Source organism: Pyrgilauda ruficollis, unplaced genomic scaffold, assembly GCF_017590135.1.
Source record: "Pyrgilauda ruficollis isolate IOZ18807 unplaced genomic scaffold, ASM1759013v1 scaffold59, whole genome shotgun sequence".
In the NCBI taxonomy this organism is placed as follows: domain Eukaryota; kingdom Metazoa; phylum Chordata; class Aves; order Passeriformes; family Passeridae; genus Pyrgilauda; species Pyrgilauda ruficollis.
In genome coordinates this window covers 599,129-613,853 of record NW_024527599.1, presented here as the reverse complement: position 1 = coordinate 613,853, position 14,725 = coordinate 599,129, and the positions used below count along the sequence as shown (strand labels likewise).

The window sequence follows — 14,725 nt, the reverse complement described above, 5'->3', positions numbered from 1 at the left end:
AGCATGATATCACTTTATTAATCAGAGGTCTCCCACTGTCTTTCCTTGTTCTAATGTTTGTCTTGCTCTTGCATAACAAGCCTCCAGTGAAACCCTCACTACCTCAATCAAGAGTTGCCTGCACACAACATTTGTTGTTGTGTCACTCAACTCCTAACTGTGGAGTACTTAGGGGATGTTATTGACTCAAGATCCTACTGGAACCAGCTGTTTTTGGCAGTGTTTTTGGGTTACTGCAATCACCTATCAACAGCCCATCACTTACCAGAACTGGCACAGAAATGGGTTCCTCATTGCAGTAAAAGAAACTGAAGCCTATGAAAGCACTTGTTTCCTTTTACTGACGTTATCCCTTGCTCTGTCAGAGCCTTGTGAACATCATGAGTTTTTTAAACTCTTAAAAAATAATTACAGAACACAACACAACCTCATTTACCCACCATCCTTATGGTCAGAGATTCTGGAGGACTGAAAATGGGAACACAGTGTATTTGGGGTGTCTGTTTTCTACCCAGCTGCCAGAGCAGAACCCGGGAGGACGCTGCCTGTGACTGTGCCTTTGTCACCCTGGGCAGTAACTGCCAGCACAGCAGCACCAAGGGAATGGGGAACAGCTCCTCAGGCTCAGCAGGGCTGGGTGGCAGAGAGGCAGAGAGCTGCTCAAACACAGGGGAAGAGAACTCACTGTGTAACTCTCAGGTCAGGCAGGTCAGTGAGTGATAAATTTGGACAACTCCAGGGTCAAATGACTTCTGAGCAGATCTTTTTGGAATAATAATTTTGGTCAAAAGTACTAAAGCTCTGCCCAAAACTCCTTTCAGAGTTCAGGTTCTCATCTACATCTGGGTTACTATAACATCTTTGGTCTCAAATTCTGCTGCTAGAGAATGGAATTTGTATAATATCTTGAAAACACAAAAGCCTCAGCTCTGCAGCTGAAGGACTTTTCAGTCCAGTCATTACAGAAACATGTCTGAGGTACTGGGGTTACTCTTACAAGGAAGGAAATAGTTGTTAGCATCATAGCTCCTCACCATCAGAAAAATTACTGGTATATTGACTAAATAAAGTTATCTTTGACTCTATTAAAAGTCTTACTTTGAAAACGAGATTACATTTGTACAAAAGTCCTTCAGACATCTCGTGCCTCCAGTTGAATTACTGCTACCAAAATATTTAGTCATGATGTCTCCTGCCTCACCAACCATGTTTGCTGTCTGTACCCTACTGAGAATTGAATGCTTTATCACTTTCCAAACCTTAAAATTCACAGATCCTGGTCCTCCATATCAGTTACATGTACCATACCTTTGGTCTGATGCTCCCATATCCCAGCTGGCACCTCAGACATCTGGAGCTGCAGACAAGCCATGGCTGTACCTTCCAGCTCCATGGTCCTTTCCCTCTTGAACTAGCCATAAATTAAATAACAGGCATGTAAGAATGATTTAAACACGTGCAATTATCCTTTTTGTAACTCAACAAAATATTACATCTCACACTACCAAAAATCAATTAAAGCCATAGAGGGGTGTGATCATTCCACATTTAAAGCTCAGGAAACTGCCATGTTTCCATACACTGTTAATGCCACTAAGTCTGAGAGTTTTTAATCACTATTGCAGTGATACAAAATTCAGTGCATCTCTTGTGCTACAGACCACACACAGAGAACAGGCCTGGAGAACAACACAGGTCACCTGTGTGCTGGTCTTGATCAGAAGCAGCACATTCAGAGAGCTTCTACCAAAAATGCTTGAGGGTTCTTATTAGTGTTCAGGATCATAATGGATATTCCTTGTCAACTGCCAAGGCTGAAGCTTTCTGTGCTCTAGCTTGCACAAAATTATTTTGAAAGTTTAAACCAGAATAGCTGCAATTTCAAAAAAAATGTACCTAGGCAGAAAGACAAGTGGCTTTCCTCCCATGGAGAAACACCTACTCTTTTGAGACAGTCTATTATCTTCCTGCTTTATCTGAAGTTAAGCAGAAGGCTGGCTCCAGCATAATACTGAGTATCATCTGGTGCAGAAAAGGATTTGAGGAGTAGAAATAAGGGAGGTAGAGAGACAAGATGAGAACAGCATTAAGCAATAGGTAAAACAAAGACGCCAAAAGTTAAGGGTGCATAAGGGTGACGTGAAAGACACGGGAGCAGAGAGAGTGGCGGTGGCAGAGGGAAGTGTAACAGAGAGCAGGAATCCCAGGAGAGGAGGGTTAGCAGAGGAAAGGCAGTTTTTTGACACAACACTGCATTCAGCGGCAGCCCCGTTTCTGGCGCGGCGCTGCCAAACTCCGCTCGCGCCCGGAGCGCGCTCCTGCCCTGCCCTGGGCACGGCGGCACCGCCGCCTGCAGGCGGCCCGCCGCAACTGCAGCCGGGCGGCGGCGCGGGCACAGCGCGGGCACAGCTGCCCTCCCTCGGGAACCCAGCCCGGGCACGGCTCCGCTCCCTCGGCAAACCCAGCCCGGGCACAGCTCCGCTCCCTCGGCAAACCCAGCCCGGGCACAGCTCCGCTCCCTCGGGAACCCAGCCCGGGCAGAGCTGCCCTCCCTCGGCAAACCCAGCCCGGGCAGAGCTGCCCTCCCTCGGCAAACCCAGCCCGGGCAGAGCTGCCCTCCCTCGGCAAACCCAGCCCGGGCACAGCTCCGCTCCCTCGGCAAACCCAGCCCGGGCACAGCTCCGCTCCCTCGGCAAACCCAGCCCGGCACCGGCGGGAAGGGCTGCGCCACAAGGACACGGACTCCCCGCCTAAAGGACATTCATTGTGTGCTGCAAGGCCTTGTGAAGCCTCTGAGCTGCAGAGCATGGCACAGGGCACAGACCCGGCTGAACGGGCACCGACCCCACTCAGCAGCACTCTGACAACACCGGCCGTCCCAGCAGAGTGCCAGTGTCACACACACAGAGGATGAAATGCTCAGTCCCCAAATGCACGGAGACTGATGCAGGGGAACCTCGTCCCCAAAGAACCCACACTACAAATGATATCACGCACTGCTAGGGTTGATTCAGGCCTAACAGTATAGTGGAATAAGTTACTCAAATGTTAGGCAAGCTTGGGCTTTAGCTTAGAAGTTCGTGATTATACAAGGCAATTTACAAAATTTAATTTCTTCAGAAATATTAATTTAGCTTCATGACATCTCAGTGAAATGTAAATTATTGTATTTATATTATCCAAGACAAAACTTCAGGCAATAATTCTAATACAGTACTGGGCTTGACTGCAAGTCCTCTAAGGATGTTTACCAATGTCCTCCTTGGTTTCATCCTTCCTCTTCTACTTCTGGTTTTTATACTGAAAAAAAAAAAAAAAATTTTTTTTGTGGAATAGAGCACATAACTAAGTAAAAGTTAATACCAACAAGGATTTACAACTCTTCTTCATGATCCACATAAATTTGTGTCCATTTTCTTTAAGTTAGATTGAAATTTGGTAGGTTTTCCCTTTGCAGTATAAAACAATAAATCAGGCACAGTTATTGACTAGATTGTACCTGCTGGGATTTGGTTACTGCTAAAATATCATAATCTGGGACTAATCCGTGCTCACTCCTGTAACAATTCTCATTTGGATTTCATGGACTGGCAGAGAGAAGGACTTAACAGTCACTTAGTAAATTAAAGCACAGATATTTAGAGAGAAAGTTGAACTTTTGACTTGTTTCATTATACACCATGTTAAGGTATCACACTCCCCGGCCAGACTGAAATCCCAGGAAGCACGGGTGACTCTCAGCTGTCTGATGGAAACCATCCTCATTCTTCCATCTGAGAAACCAGTGTGACAGCACAGATCCACTGGGTGACAGCTGTGCACAGGCAAAGCACCACAGCTTTGCCACTGTGTGCTCTGCCCCTGATCTCTGCAGACACGGGCAAGGTCTGAGGAAAAGCAACAGCAGTTCTGGAAGTTCATGTAAATTGTCTGAGGACAGATGCTGTTAGGAAAGTAGATGATGCACAGCAAGATGTGGCTTGCAAAATGCTGTATTTTAATTTTTTCTCCTATAATAGAGTGATACTAGCCACCACTGCTATTTAATAGAATTCTTCACAGAAACAAAGACTTACACAGAGACCAACCTAAATTGTTACTGGTTCTGAAAAAACTCCACCGTTAGTTTATGCTGACTAAGAGAGTTTTTAAACAAAAAACGTCAATCAGAGATCCCTCCTGGCTGGGTATTTCCTTTCACCAGACACTTCAACATCCAGGACAATTCGCTATTCAGAACTTGCTTTCCAATGTTTTCTTCTTTGTTCTGAACTGGAACCAAAATGCAGCACTTACTTTATTCATCACCCAGTCAGCATCTTCAATGGCTCTCTTAATGATCTGCTGGATTCGCTCAGGATCGTCTTCATCAGCATGGACTTTGAAACTCTGCAACATTCCAAGTGTCACTGACTTGTCAACACAACAGTTGTCAAAATAAAGATAGCATTTAAATCTCAGAAAAATATTTGTTGCAAATACACTGATGGTCTAAAAAGGTAAAACTACATATTGTAACACCTGGCCATCCTCTTTCCATAACAAATCTGGTCATATGGAATTTCATGTTAAGTGTCTTACTCCTTTCATACATCAACAACAAAAACCCCAGAGAACTTCAATTCGGAGCAATTTAAATTGTCTGGTATGTTAAAAGTAGAAAGAGGACAACGGGTATGATCAAAGGCATGAAATTACTTCCATATGAAGAATAGAATATGAACAGTCAGATGAGATTTCCCCCAGTGGGGGTATACATAAATGACTGACATGGAACCAGTAGGTTTCACCATAAAATATGTGTTTATGGAGTAAGTAATGACTGCTCACTCTCTTGACTAACACAAGAACTAGAGATGAAAGCCAAGAAAAGCAGGTTCCAGATTCAAAGCAAACAAAAAGAAACGGTTTTTCACACAGCCCTCCAGAGGCACTAAGGTGTCCGGGCTGCAGGAGAGCCCAGCGCTCACCTGGCGGATGGCGTGCCGGTAGTGCTGCTGGATGGGGCCCGCGGGCAGGCGGCGGCAGCAGCGCAGCAGGTACCGGTACAGCTGCACCGAGCTGCGCACCTCGGGCAGCGGGGACATGGCCGGGCCGCCGGGCTCGGCAACACGGCAAGCCACAGCCACCGGGAGCGTTACCGACAGCGCGGGTTACAGCACGCAACCAGAGCAGGGCCGGCAGAATGAGGCTCGGCAGCAGCACCTGCAGAAACCTCAGAAAAACCCCAGCGTGAAATGAGTGAGAGCTTGCTGGGTTTCTGGACAGACGGGGTGGCTGTACGGCTCAAGGGAGCAAAGCACAAAGTGCGGAGCTCACTCCGGAGGATCACTCCGTGATGGGGACAGCCCGTGAGCCACAGTGCTTTACAGGCAGACTGCCAGGGTGACTTTCGGTGAGTACCCAAACCTGTGTCACAGCCAGGATCCTGAAAGTCCTTCAAACTTCAGTGCTTTCCTCGAGCATCCCGAGGAGTTCATCCACACGGTGTCTTTTTAGAATAAGGACGCTCACAATGGCTACAAATGGCGCTGGAATTTAACAGTATTTCCTATTTTGTCATTCTGTCAAGAATTTCAAGGCTTCACCTGGAAACGACATGGATAAATACAGGAGAAGAGAGAAAGAAACATTGTTAGGTCTGAAATCTTACATGTATTGGTAACAGCAACAGGAAAAGAACAAATCTACCAAGTTTCACTTCCATAACTATATTTACATGTCGTAACAGTAAGTCCATCCAAGTCCTATAAAGTGCTAATCAAAGACTGTAAATGCCTTGTCATTTAACAGATGGTTGCCATCTGCAAAGAACTAAATTAACATTGGGAAAGAGGCACTTTTTACATCATTACTCTTAAGAATAAAAATAATAAATAAACAACTGAATAATGAAGTAGGTGCATGCCATTGTTTTAGCACTCATTATGATACCTACTCGTTATTTGAAATAAGTTTTTCCTTTTTCTTAAGTAATTTAAGTCCTTTAGCCAAATGTATTTCAGAGTACACCACGGCAGCTATTACATGCCTGGGCTGTATATTTGCACAGACTAAATCTTGTTGCAGTGGGGAAATTCTCCTCTCTATGCACCTATAAATGTCCATCATAATGGGATCCAAATACCACCAAGCTTCAACACATTCATCTCTTGTTTTCTTCCTATGTTTTTTTCTGTAAAATATCCTTTTCTCTTTGCAGTGAAACCTATGCTGGGCATCAACTCCATGCATTTTTGGTTTGGATTCCTTTCACTTTGGCACTCAGGTAGGGGAGGTGATTACACGGCTGACACTCAGCCGAGAGATCCCAGATTCCCCTTCAAGCAGCAGAAAGACAAGCAGCTCCAAAATGTGACTCCTAACATACAGACTGAATTATTCCCTGCCCTTCTCTCCATGAGAGAGAGAAGTTTTTATCATCCACTACAGAAAACTGGAACATGCAGTTGGATTCAAATTGATCTGAACCTAAATTTAACTTTGCACACAAGTTTTTTTGGCTATATTCTTGGCTGATAAGAATTTGTATAATTCCACTGACCCTAAGAACCCAACCCTGCATTTCACATATTCCCACTTAATACACTGAAACATCCCAAAATTCAATACAGATCCCAAAATACACTTTGGGACCAGAGCCAATTTGTGAAGTTGTTTCTAGGCTTTGATGTGTAAACTCATCATATGTCACTGTGCTCTAATTAAACCTAAGTGGTGCAATAGATTTCCTGTCACAAATGCAAAGATCCCTCTTGTGCTGGGAATGTCCAGGACAGCTTGCTCCAGCACACAGAAAAGCAGCTCTGGGAGAGAGGAAGGAACCAGTCATGGAAACATATGGATATGGAAAGAGGAAACTGATCAATAGAATTGAAAATGTTTCACTATAGATAATTAGGAATTTTCCACTGCAGTAATTTTTCATAGGAAAATGATGAGCTGTTGAATTCAAATTGTGTGACAAATACATTTGCATGGATGAATTTTTTTCATCCTTTGCCTTTCATAAATACTGGACTTTCTAAAAGGTTTGAAGATGGAAATTTTCACCCCACCTATTATCCTATGAGGCTCTCATATTCAAATTAAAAAACCAAACCACCTGAGTTCTGCCAGATTCACAGCTCCAAAAATGCTACAAATGCTGCAATGTGGACAAGCTTCACAGGGAAGTTTATCACCAAAGATCTATGTTTTTCTTAGGATGTAACTTCATCCACTGAAATCTTCACTGGAAATCTACTACAACACATGGGAAACTTCATAGCTGTTTTGGTAAAGTGGCTATTTAATAAGAAATAATCTCAAGACCTGCCCATTGTTAGGTTCTAAGATACTGGTGCCCTGTACAAGCACACCTGGCAACAGGTAATGCTACACCCTGCTCTTGTGCACCCCGAAGCACTGGAGAATCTGCACAGCCTCTCCTGTGATTTGCCCCTTCCTCGGCACAAAAAGGACAATGAAGCACAGTAAGAATCTGCACTGTTGCCTTTTGTTCAGAAAACATCTCCCCTCGAATCCCACAAATGTTACCAGTTTTATCTGCCACGCAAAAACCCTCAACTTCACAAAATCTGGCTAAAATCCTGACTAATAATGTAAATCTCCCTCTGATAACTTAAATATCGTGCACAGCACAACAAACAAACTATCTACACCAAGAACTGTTGAGTCAGAAATAAAATAATCCGCTAATTGTGCTTTTCTGGAATGGATGACTGTATAATGTCCTAATCAGAAGGCTGAAATCACATTTGCATTTAGATAAAGCCCCGTTCACAAAGAGACAAGTATAAAAGGAGACACTGAGACTATTGTGGCATTTCTCTGCATTGCATAATCATTTACATTCCTGATAATGATATTCAGATAGTGAAGCAAAGGCTGACCAAAGCCAATTAATCTTCACTCTGCATTAGCAGGTTTGGCAATTGACCCCGTGCACAGCAGAACCCTGATGAAGCTGACACTATGCCACTGCTCTCAGTTTACTTTTTTTTCTGCTATTGTGGTTTTCAAACAAATCCCCACAGTTCAACAGTCATGATCCCAATCCCTCCGAAGTAGATAAACAGCCACCAAAGCTGGGCTCCAGAGACTAGAAGTGTTAATTAAAGGACTGCAAGAGTTACCTGAGCTGTTGCTGTTTACAGGTTGGCTCCTCCTTCCTGCTCAGCCCTCTTTCCCCAGTATACTGGCTAGAGATGTGTTTTACTACTTGCAAGTATTACACCCTCAGAAGTCTTGACTCAGGAATTTATGATTCCCCATCCTCGTCAAACCTCGTGATCTCAGGAAAAATAAGAATGCCAAAATAACACAGAAATCTGAAGTCTTTTGAAACCTCTTTAACCACAAAACATCTTAGTTCATGTTGTGACATCAGTCCAGGAAGGCACCCAAGTGGACTGCTGCTACCCAGAAGGTTCCTCCTCTTTGGTCACATCCATCCTCCCTGCCAGGTGTCCCAGACTGAGGCCTGTGGGTCCAGGGCAGGGAGAGGGGCTCTGCTGGCCCAGGCACAGCAGCCAGTGTCTGTCTGTCCATCCGTCCCTGCCTGCTCACAGGCACGGAGAGCCTGCAGCCCCAGCCCTGCCGTGTGGGTGAGCACGGACAATGCTGCATCACTCCCAGCAGCCGCGCCGCGCTGGCTCTCGCTGAGACCGCGGCTTTGATGTGATCGCTTCTGACGAGCGGGCCGGCATTGTTGGGGTTTTGTCCTTTCCAAACACGAGCTGCAAAGTCCCCTCGCAGGAGTGACGGTAGCCAGGCCTGTTCTCTTCTATTTCTGCTCCTCTCCCCTTTGTGCTTTGATTGATGCACGAGGCAGAAGCAATGTCAGGTGGCTCTGCAGAACAATTTGGGGGGCACAGTCCTGCGGTGTAAAGTTTGCTTTGCACAATTTTGTAGAGCACATGAAGGGTTAAGAACTGGCAAATGACAGATCCTGAAGATTTCTTTGTTGACAAGGAATCACCACTGCTTGGACACCCTTCATGCAGTCCTACAGCATCAGGATCAGGCCTAATGCTATTCAACAATGTCACCAGTTTAGAAATATAAAACATAATAAATTATAAACATAATATAAATACAAAATATAGAATTGTAATTGATAAAACTGGAGAATGACAAAGAGTGCTAGAGCTGGGCATAATGACTACTTGTATAAATTAACCAAAGCCACAGGGCAGATGTCTTACCTTACAGCCTGGTTTGGTATCACACAGCACAGCCATGCAATACTGCAAATAAAACACTCAGGCTTTTGCAATCCTACACCAATGAGGAAACATGCTGCCCATGCTGAGGCCAGATTACCTTGTGCTGTATAATTAATAAGCATGATCAGACTAACTAGAGTAACATTCTTTGGTGCATACTCACTAGTGAGGACAGGAACCTTCCTGGTTTAGGTGCAATTCAAACTTCTCCACATTTTTCTCCTGAAAATGATTCTCCCAGCTTAAAGGAAATTCTGAAAGGCACAGTCTCAAAAGAACTTTTTCTTCTCAGATCTGAATTGCTCAGTTCAACTGCTGTTAAAATTAATTTTGTTCACAGTGGCCAAATCTGTACGTATTTACCTTTGGGATCATGCCTGAATAGGAATTGAGTTATCAACTTTAAGCCAAAATTGCCTGTTCATTCCTTTCTTGTAAATATTGTATTTTTAAATGATCCACTGCTTAGTTCCAGTTCAGCAATTGTGATTTTCCCAACTACTTCATGTCAGTTAGTGCAACAGCTTTCTGGCTGAGGTTGTATCACCTTCTGAAACATCCAACTGGGCACCAAATAAGCTGCCACAACTGCTCTTGACAGACAGATATCCAGTTGGCAGCATAAGGCATGGAAGAGCCTTTGAAGGGCAAAACCATGCATTCTGATTAATGACCACATTAACTCTGTGGACTATGGCTCAGACAAGCATGGGAAGAATAGTAAGTCTTACATAACGTTTTGTAGTGGTTTCTCACTGTTCAGGAAGGACAGAAATTGGTTAAAGTTTATTTTACCATTGTTCTTTAACACATGCTTACTTTGCTCATGCAATTCAACTGTATCATTTTTTCAAGAAAAAGTCAAGACAGTAAAACAAGGAGCTGTCAGTGCAGAAAGAGCTCCTCTTAGGAAAGTACAAGAGTTGACAAACTCGTAAAGGTGGAGAGTCAGAATTTCATACAGCAAAAGAAGTCATTGTGATCCACACTATTGATTTAAAAACATTTGGTTTTTTAAACCAAAAATACCTAACATACTCCTCTGAGCCTTCCTTTAGTGCAAACATCCCACCCAGCCTACAAGGGAATAAACCCTGTGCAGTGTGACCTCTCCTTTTCCTGCTGCCCCAGCACATCCCTTCCAGCCCTGGCTGTGCCCATAATCCCTGGATGGTGATGATGGGGCTTGTGCCCTGCCCTGGGATCTACACCTCATCCTGGAGTTGTCCTTCCCAACTCACATTATCCTTCACAGCAGTGTCAGGAACAACTCAATGTCTATTATTCCAAATCCACACCTGCTGAAATCTAGCATCTGCCAATCCTTCACTCTCAATCACAGTAATAATCTGAGCCAACCCCTTTCCTGGCATAAACCCTGTCTGTGGTGGAATTAAACCATGGATGAATTTGAGCCACCACATCCTGAGCACAATCCACGTTCCTGGGAGCAGTGTTTATAAGCAGCAGTATTACAGGACGTAAGTCTGGGAGCCTTTAGCCTCTTAGGGGGATCGCCCAGCTCACTAATCAGGGATTGTTTCCATACCAACAGCTAATCAGGGGCACATCCTGCCATGTCTTGGGACACTTCTGAGCTCTTAAAGCCACAGCTCAAGTTTGCTCCAAAACTTCAGTGTCACTCTCCAAGGCCTAGTCTAGCTCAAAGGCAATCTGAGGAAAAGGAAGGTGTGGGCAGTGAGAAGAGAACCCCCAGGAGATTTGCTCTCGGGGGTACAGGGCTCACTCGTGACTGATTACACACAACACACAACTCTATTGAGTAACTACACTCATTTAGAGCTCTGGCAGAGGTGAAGGGGGGTGAGAGAGAACTCTTTTCCCTTTGCATTTATCAATACTCATCTGAGTGAATGAGCCTGGCAGGACAATTCTGAGTGGCAAAAGCGTTTGTTGGAAATGGAGCTGCCTTAGGTTTCACCCCTGATTCTGGTTTGTTTACATTTGGTGAAACCTCAGGAAAAGGGGGATAAAAGCTTTGGTTCAGTCGAAGTCCTGGTGGTAACCTCCAGTGCTAATAATTAACTCAATTATGCTGAATTAATTTGATATAATTATCGGTGATGAAGCAGAGACAGCAACCCAGAGAAACTTTGAGAGACAGGAAGAACAGTAGTCTTAACAATACAAAATACCCGATAAATAGCATCTTTTTTTCCCCCCAAACTGAGTCAAAGACACAAAATGAGTTATTACAGTCATCTGGCTTCACTCAACCCTCCAAATTACCCCTGTACCCAGACAAATAGCTGTGAAATCCAGCAAGTGCACTAGAATTACAGCAGGCCCTGACGAATTTGACATAGCACTCAGCACAAGCGTCTGTCCCCATCCAATTACCTAAACAATGAAGATTTAATAATACATTTAAGAGATCCACAATGCTTCTCCTTTAACTGAAGATGTTAATTAAGAACACTGTTCTGTTGTACTGTTGTCAGTTGGGTGGTTTTTTTTGAGGAACAATCTGGAGGATGCTGCTTATGGAGTATTTTCATTTGATCTGCAGTTTTTATCTAGGATTTTCAGACTTATTCAGTTCAAAACAAACAAACCCCAACTATAAAAATCAAACATCTATCTTTTTCCTCCCCCATTTAATATTTCTGTGATTTGCTTTGAAAGAGTATTACAGAAATGCCTTCCTTGCTATGAAAATACACACATTTTTACTGAGGGTTTTTTAATGCTTATGTGTTTAAAAAGAAAAGAAAATGTCAGTGGAAGCAAAAATCAGATGTGATTAAGTCTTGGGAAGTGGGTTAAATGACAATGAAATCCAAGGAATTCTATGCAAATTAATGCTGGAAGCAGCACCAGAACGTCTCAGGCCTGTGCCCTGCTGCCTCCCCCTGCAGGAAGCAGCCCTGGCCGGTTCCAGGGTCAGACAAAGCCTTCAGCACCCCGAGCCCAGCAGGGCAGAGCAGCCTAGAGCCCCAAGGCTGTCCCTGCCCCGGGCAGGACAGGACAGAGCCCCAAGGCTGTCCCTGCAGCCCAGAGCCCCAAGGCTGTCCCTGCCCCAGACAGGACAGAGCCCCAAGGCTGTCCCTGCTGCAGGTGGGGCTGAAAAGCCCCAGGTAAACTTTCCTTGCCTTCTTCCCCTCCAGGGGCACTGTGTGCATGGATTTAGCACTACGGTTAGGACTTGCCTGTTGTAAGGAATTTAACAACTGGCAGCAGCACTCGAACGTTTCACAGTCCTGCAGGACCAGTGACACCCAGCCATGCAGACCTGGGTGCCTTTGCTCTCTGGCTTCAGCCTGAAATGCTGCTTGACTCACCCCTGTCACCATGCTGTAAATACACAAGCTTCCAAGCTTCTACCACATTTTCATTATCCTTGGTGACAAGAATAAAAATATTACCTCTGTCATCACCAATTGCTTCTGAGGAGAGATTCCAAGTGCTTAGATGTAAGAAATGAATAATATTTTTCCAATTTGCTAAGTAGGTGCTGCTCACACACCCCCAGATCACTTCCTCCCTGAGTTCTACTGGTTCTCAAACACAGCTGATCTTTCAGAACTCGATTTAATTGCCACCAGGCTCTGATCAGACTCATCAGTTCAAAGCAAGCTCCATTACATCCATAATTTATGCATTTGATTTCAACAGATCCTTTTGTGCCCAATACTGAGGGGGCAAAAAGCGTTCTCCATGAGGAAGATACTAATGTTTTCTAAAGAAAAAGTTTTAAAAAATATTATTTCTGCAGAGACACTACATTTTAACGTGGTGTGAGGGATTTTTCAAAGGCTCCCACACTTATCTGGACAGCCACTCAAACTTTGTCTGTGCCTCTTTCCTACAATCTTTCGTTTAGAGAGCTGAGTTATTGCCGCATGGGGAGACACCCTCGGGAAAGGGCAGGCACAGGCTGGAGGGAAGCACAGCTCCCTCCTTCGGGCAGCACACAGCATCGAGCTGTGGGCTTGCAGAGCCCCAGTGCACCTCGTGCCCATCTGACACACCAGGGTGTCTGCGCAAGTGAGGAGCTCAGCATTCCCTCCTGCCAGCCCCCCGCCTCCCCCAGAACTCCCTCTGCCCACCCCAGCCCTGCTCTGCCGTCACAGCCTTCATTTTCCCTTTCATGGATTTTTGCTTGAAAAAGCATCACTGCCTCGATTGTCTATTTTCAGCCTGTATTTAAGAAAACCCTTTGGTTCCATTTGTAGCCACATCCTGTCTCAGCCTCCCCCTCTTTTTGTTCCTAAATATAAGGCTGATGCAATTTGATGTGACATGACAAAATAGCACATTTGCATTGGCAGAAACTTTCTCTCAGCAGCAGTAATTAAAGGGAGTAGATGAGACATTGCTGAAATTGGTGTTTATTTAGCCTGGAAATAAAAGGCTTCAAGATGTCTTGAGAGGGATGTTCAAGTGTGTCACGACCAAGAAACTCATCAATGAGTGCCACCTTCTACAGGCTTCCTTTCTGACAAAGAAACGGTCACTCAAACAATGTCATTGATTTAAAGAGGTAAAAAAAGAAGTCAGAGTTCTGTACACCATACTCCTAACCTGTGAAAATTATTTCATGCGTTTCCTGGGATTATAAATAGTACCAGGACACTTGTGGTTCCATGTAAGACAAGGCCAGTCAGTCTGTAACTTTAGAGCACAGGCTCTCTCAACATAAGAAGAAAACCAAGATCTCATTGACCACAGTGAGAATTAGGCACTTAAATACCTGAATTTTTGATCTGAGATGCAACAGCAGAGGACAGGTACTCACCTTCACTTACAACACAGGCTTTTATTATTTGCTGAAGACAGAAATCCAGAAACAGCAGCCTGAATCCTGTAAGTTCAACAGGATTCACACTACAGATTAAAGTTCATCTACAAAACTCATGAAATAATTTACTGTGCCTAGTTTTGCTGAACAGATGCATAGCAAATACCTGACAGGGTCAGGTAATGTCAGCTTTCTGTACTCTGTTCCATTATTGATGACAGCAGTAGAACACAGTAGTGGAAGAAGAGAAATATTTAGAAGTTGTGGGGGTTTTCTTGATATTTAGAAGGTAAATTTAGTTTACTTAATCCATATGAAGCATTCAGGGAAAGGTCTGGTAGCTGTTCCACAGGCCACAGGATTTAGCAGACATAATATGGTTTCAAGTGAAACTTCCTGCTCAGGAGCATCTCCCCTCTCCTTGTGCACACAAGGCTATTCTTTCAAACCCATCTGTGATCAGCTCAAAACCGGCAGCCCACGTTTTGAGCAGGCTCGTTTCCATCCTAACACAGATGGCACCAAGAACAGGGCAGGCCAGAAAAAAATCAGTTTGCATATTATGCTTCAGTTTTTATGGGTCAGATTACCATTCAAAGCCATCAAAATGGCAACCCATATGTGATGTGTCTGCCATCGGAACTGAAGTGATACACCACCAAAATCTTAACGGGGTTGGTTAGACAGCATTTCATTAACCATTGACTAAACTCTGATATTTAAAAGTAAAGAC

At 44.3% G+C, this 14,725-nt stretch overlaps 1 protein-coding gene across 2 annotated transcripts; it reads right to left on the bottom strand.

The window, feature by feature from the left end:
• Positions 1-1,302: 1,302 nt before the first annotated feature.
• LYRM9 (LYR motif containing 9) lies at positions 1,303-5,410 on the bottom strand. 2 transcript variants are annotated; one of them, XM_041482603.1, is made up of 4 exons: positions 4,971-5,410; positions 4,297-4,389; positions 3,252-3,300; positions 1,303-1,411 (listed from the first exon to the last, which is right to left on the bottom strand). In XM_041482603.1, the coding sequence occupies exons 1-3, from the start codon at positions 5,085-5,087 to the stop codon at positions 3,283-3,285; spliced, it is 228 nt and encodes a 75-aa protein (XP_041338537.1). In that variant the 5' UTR covers positions 5,088-5,410; the 3' UTR covers positions 1,303-1,411; positions 3,252-3,282. The 2 variants fall into 2 exon arrangements, with proteins under 2 accessions (XP_041338537.1, XP_041338536.1); XM_041482602.1 differs by lacking the exon at positions 1,303-1,411 and having other exon boundaries at positions 3,151-3,300.
• Positions 5,411-14,725: the final 9,315 nt, after the last annotated feature.

Bases quoted from the DNA above. Each gene is read 5' to 3' on its own strand.
- LYRM9 (XM_041482603.1), bottom strand. From the start codon at position 5,087: ATGTCCCCGCTGCCCGAGGTGCGCAGCTCGGTGCAGCTGTACCGGTAC. The intron at 4,390-4,970 runs GTGAGCGCTGGG...GGAATGTTGCAG, and splicing joins ACCGGCACGCCATCCGCCAG to AGTTTCAAAGTCCATGCTGA.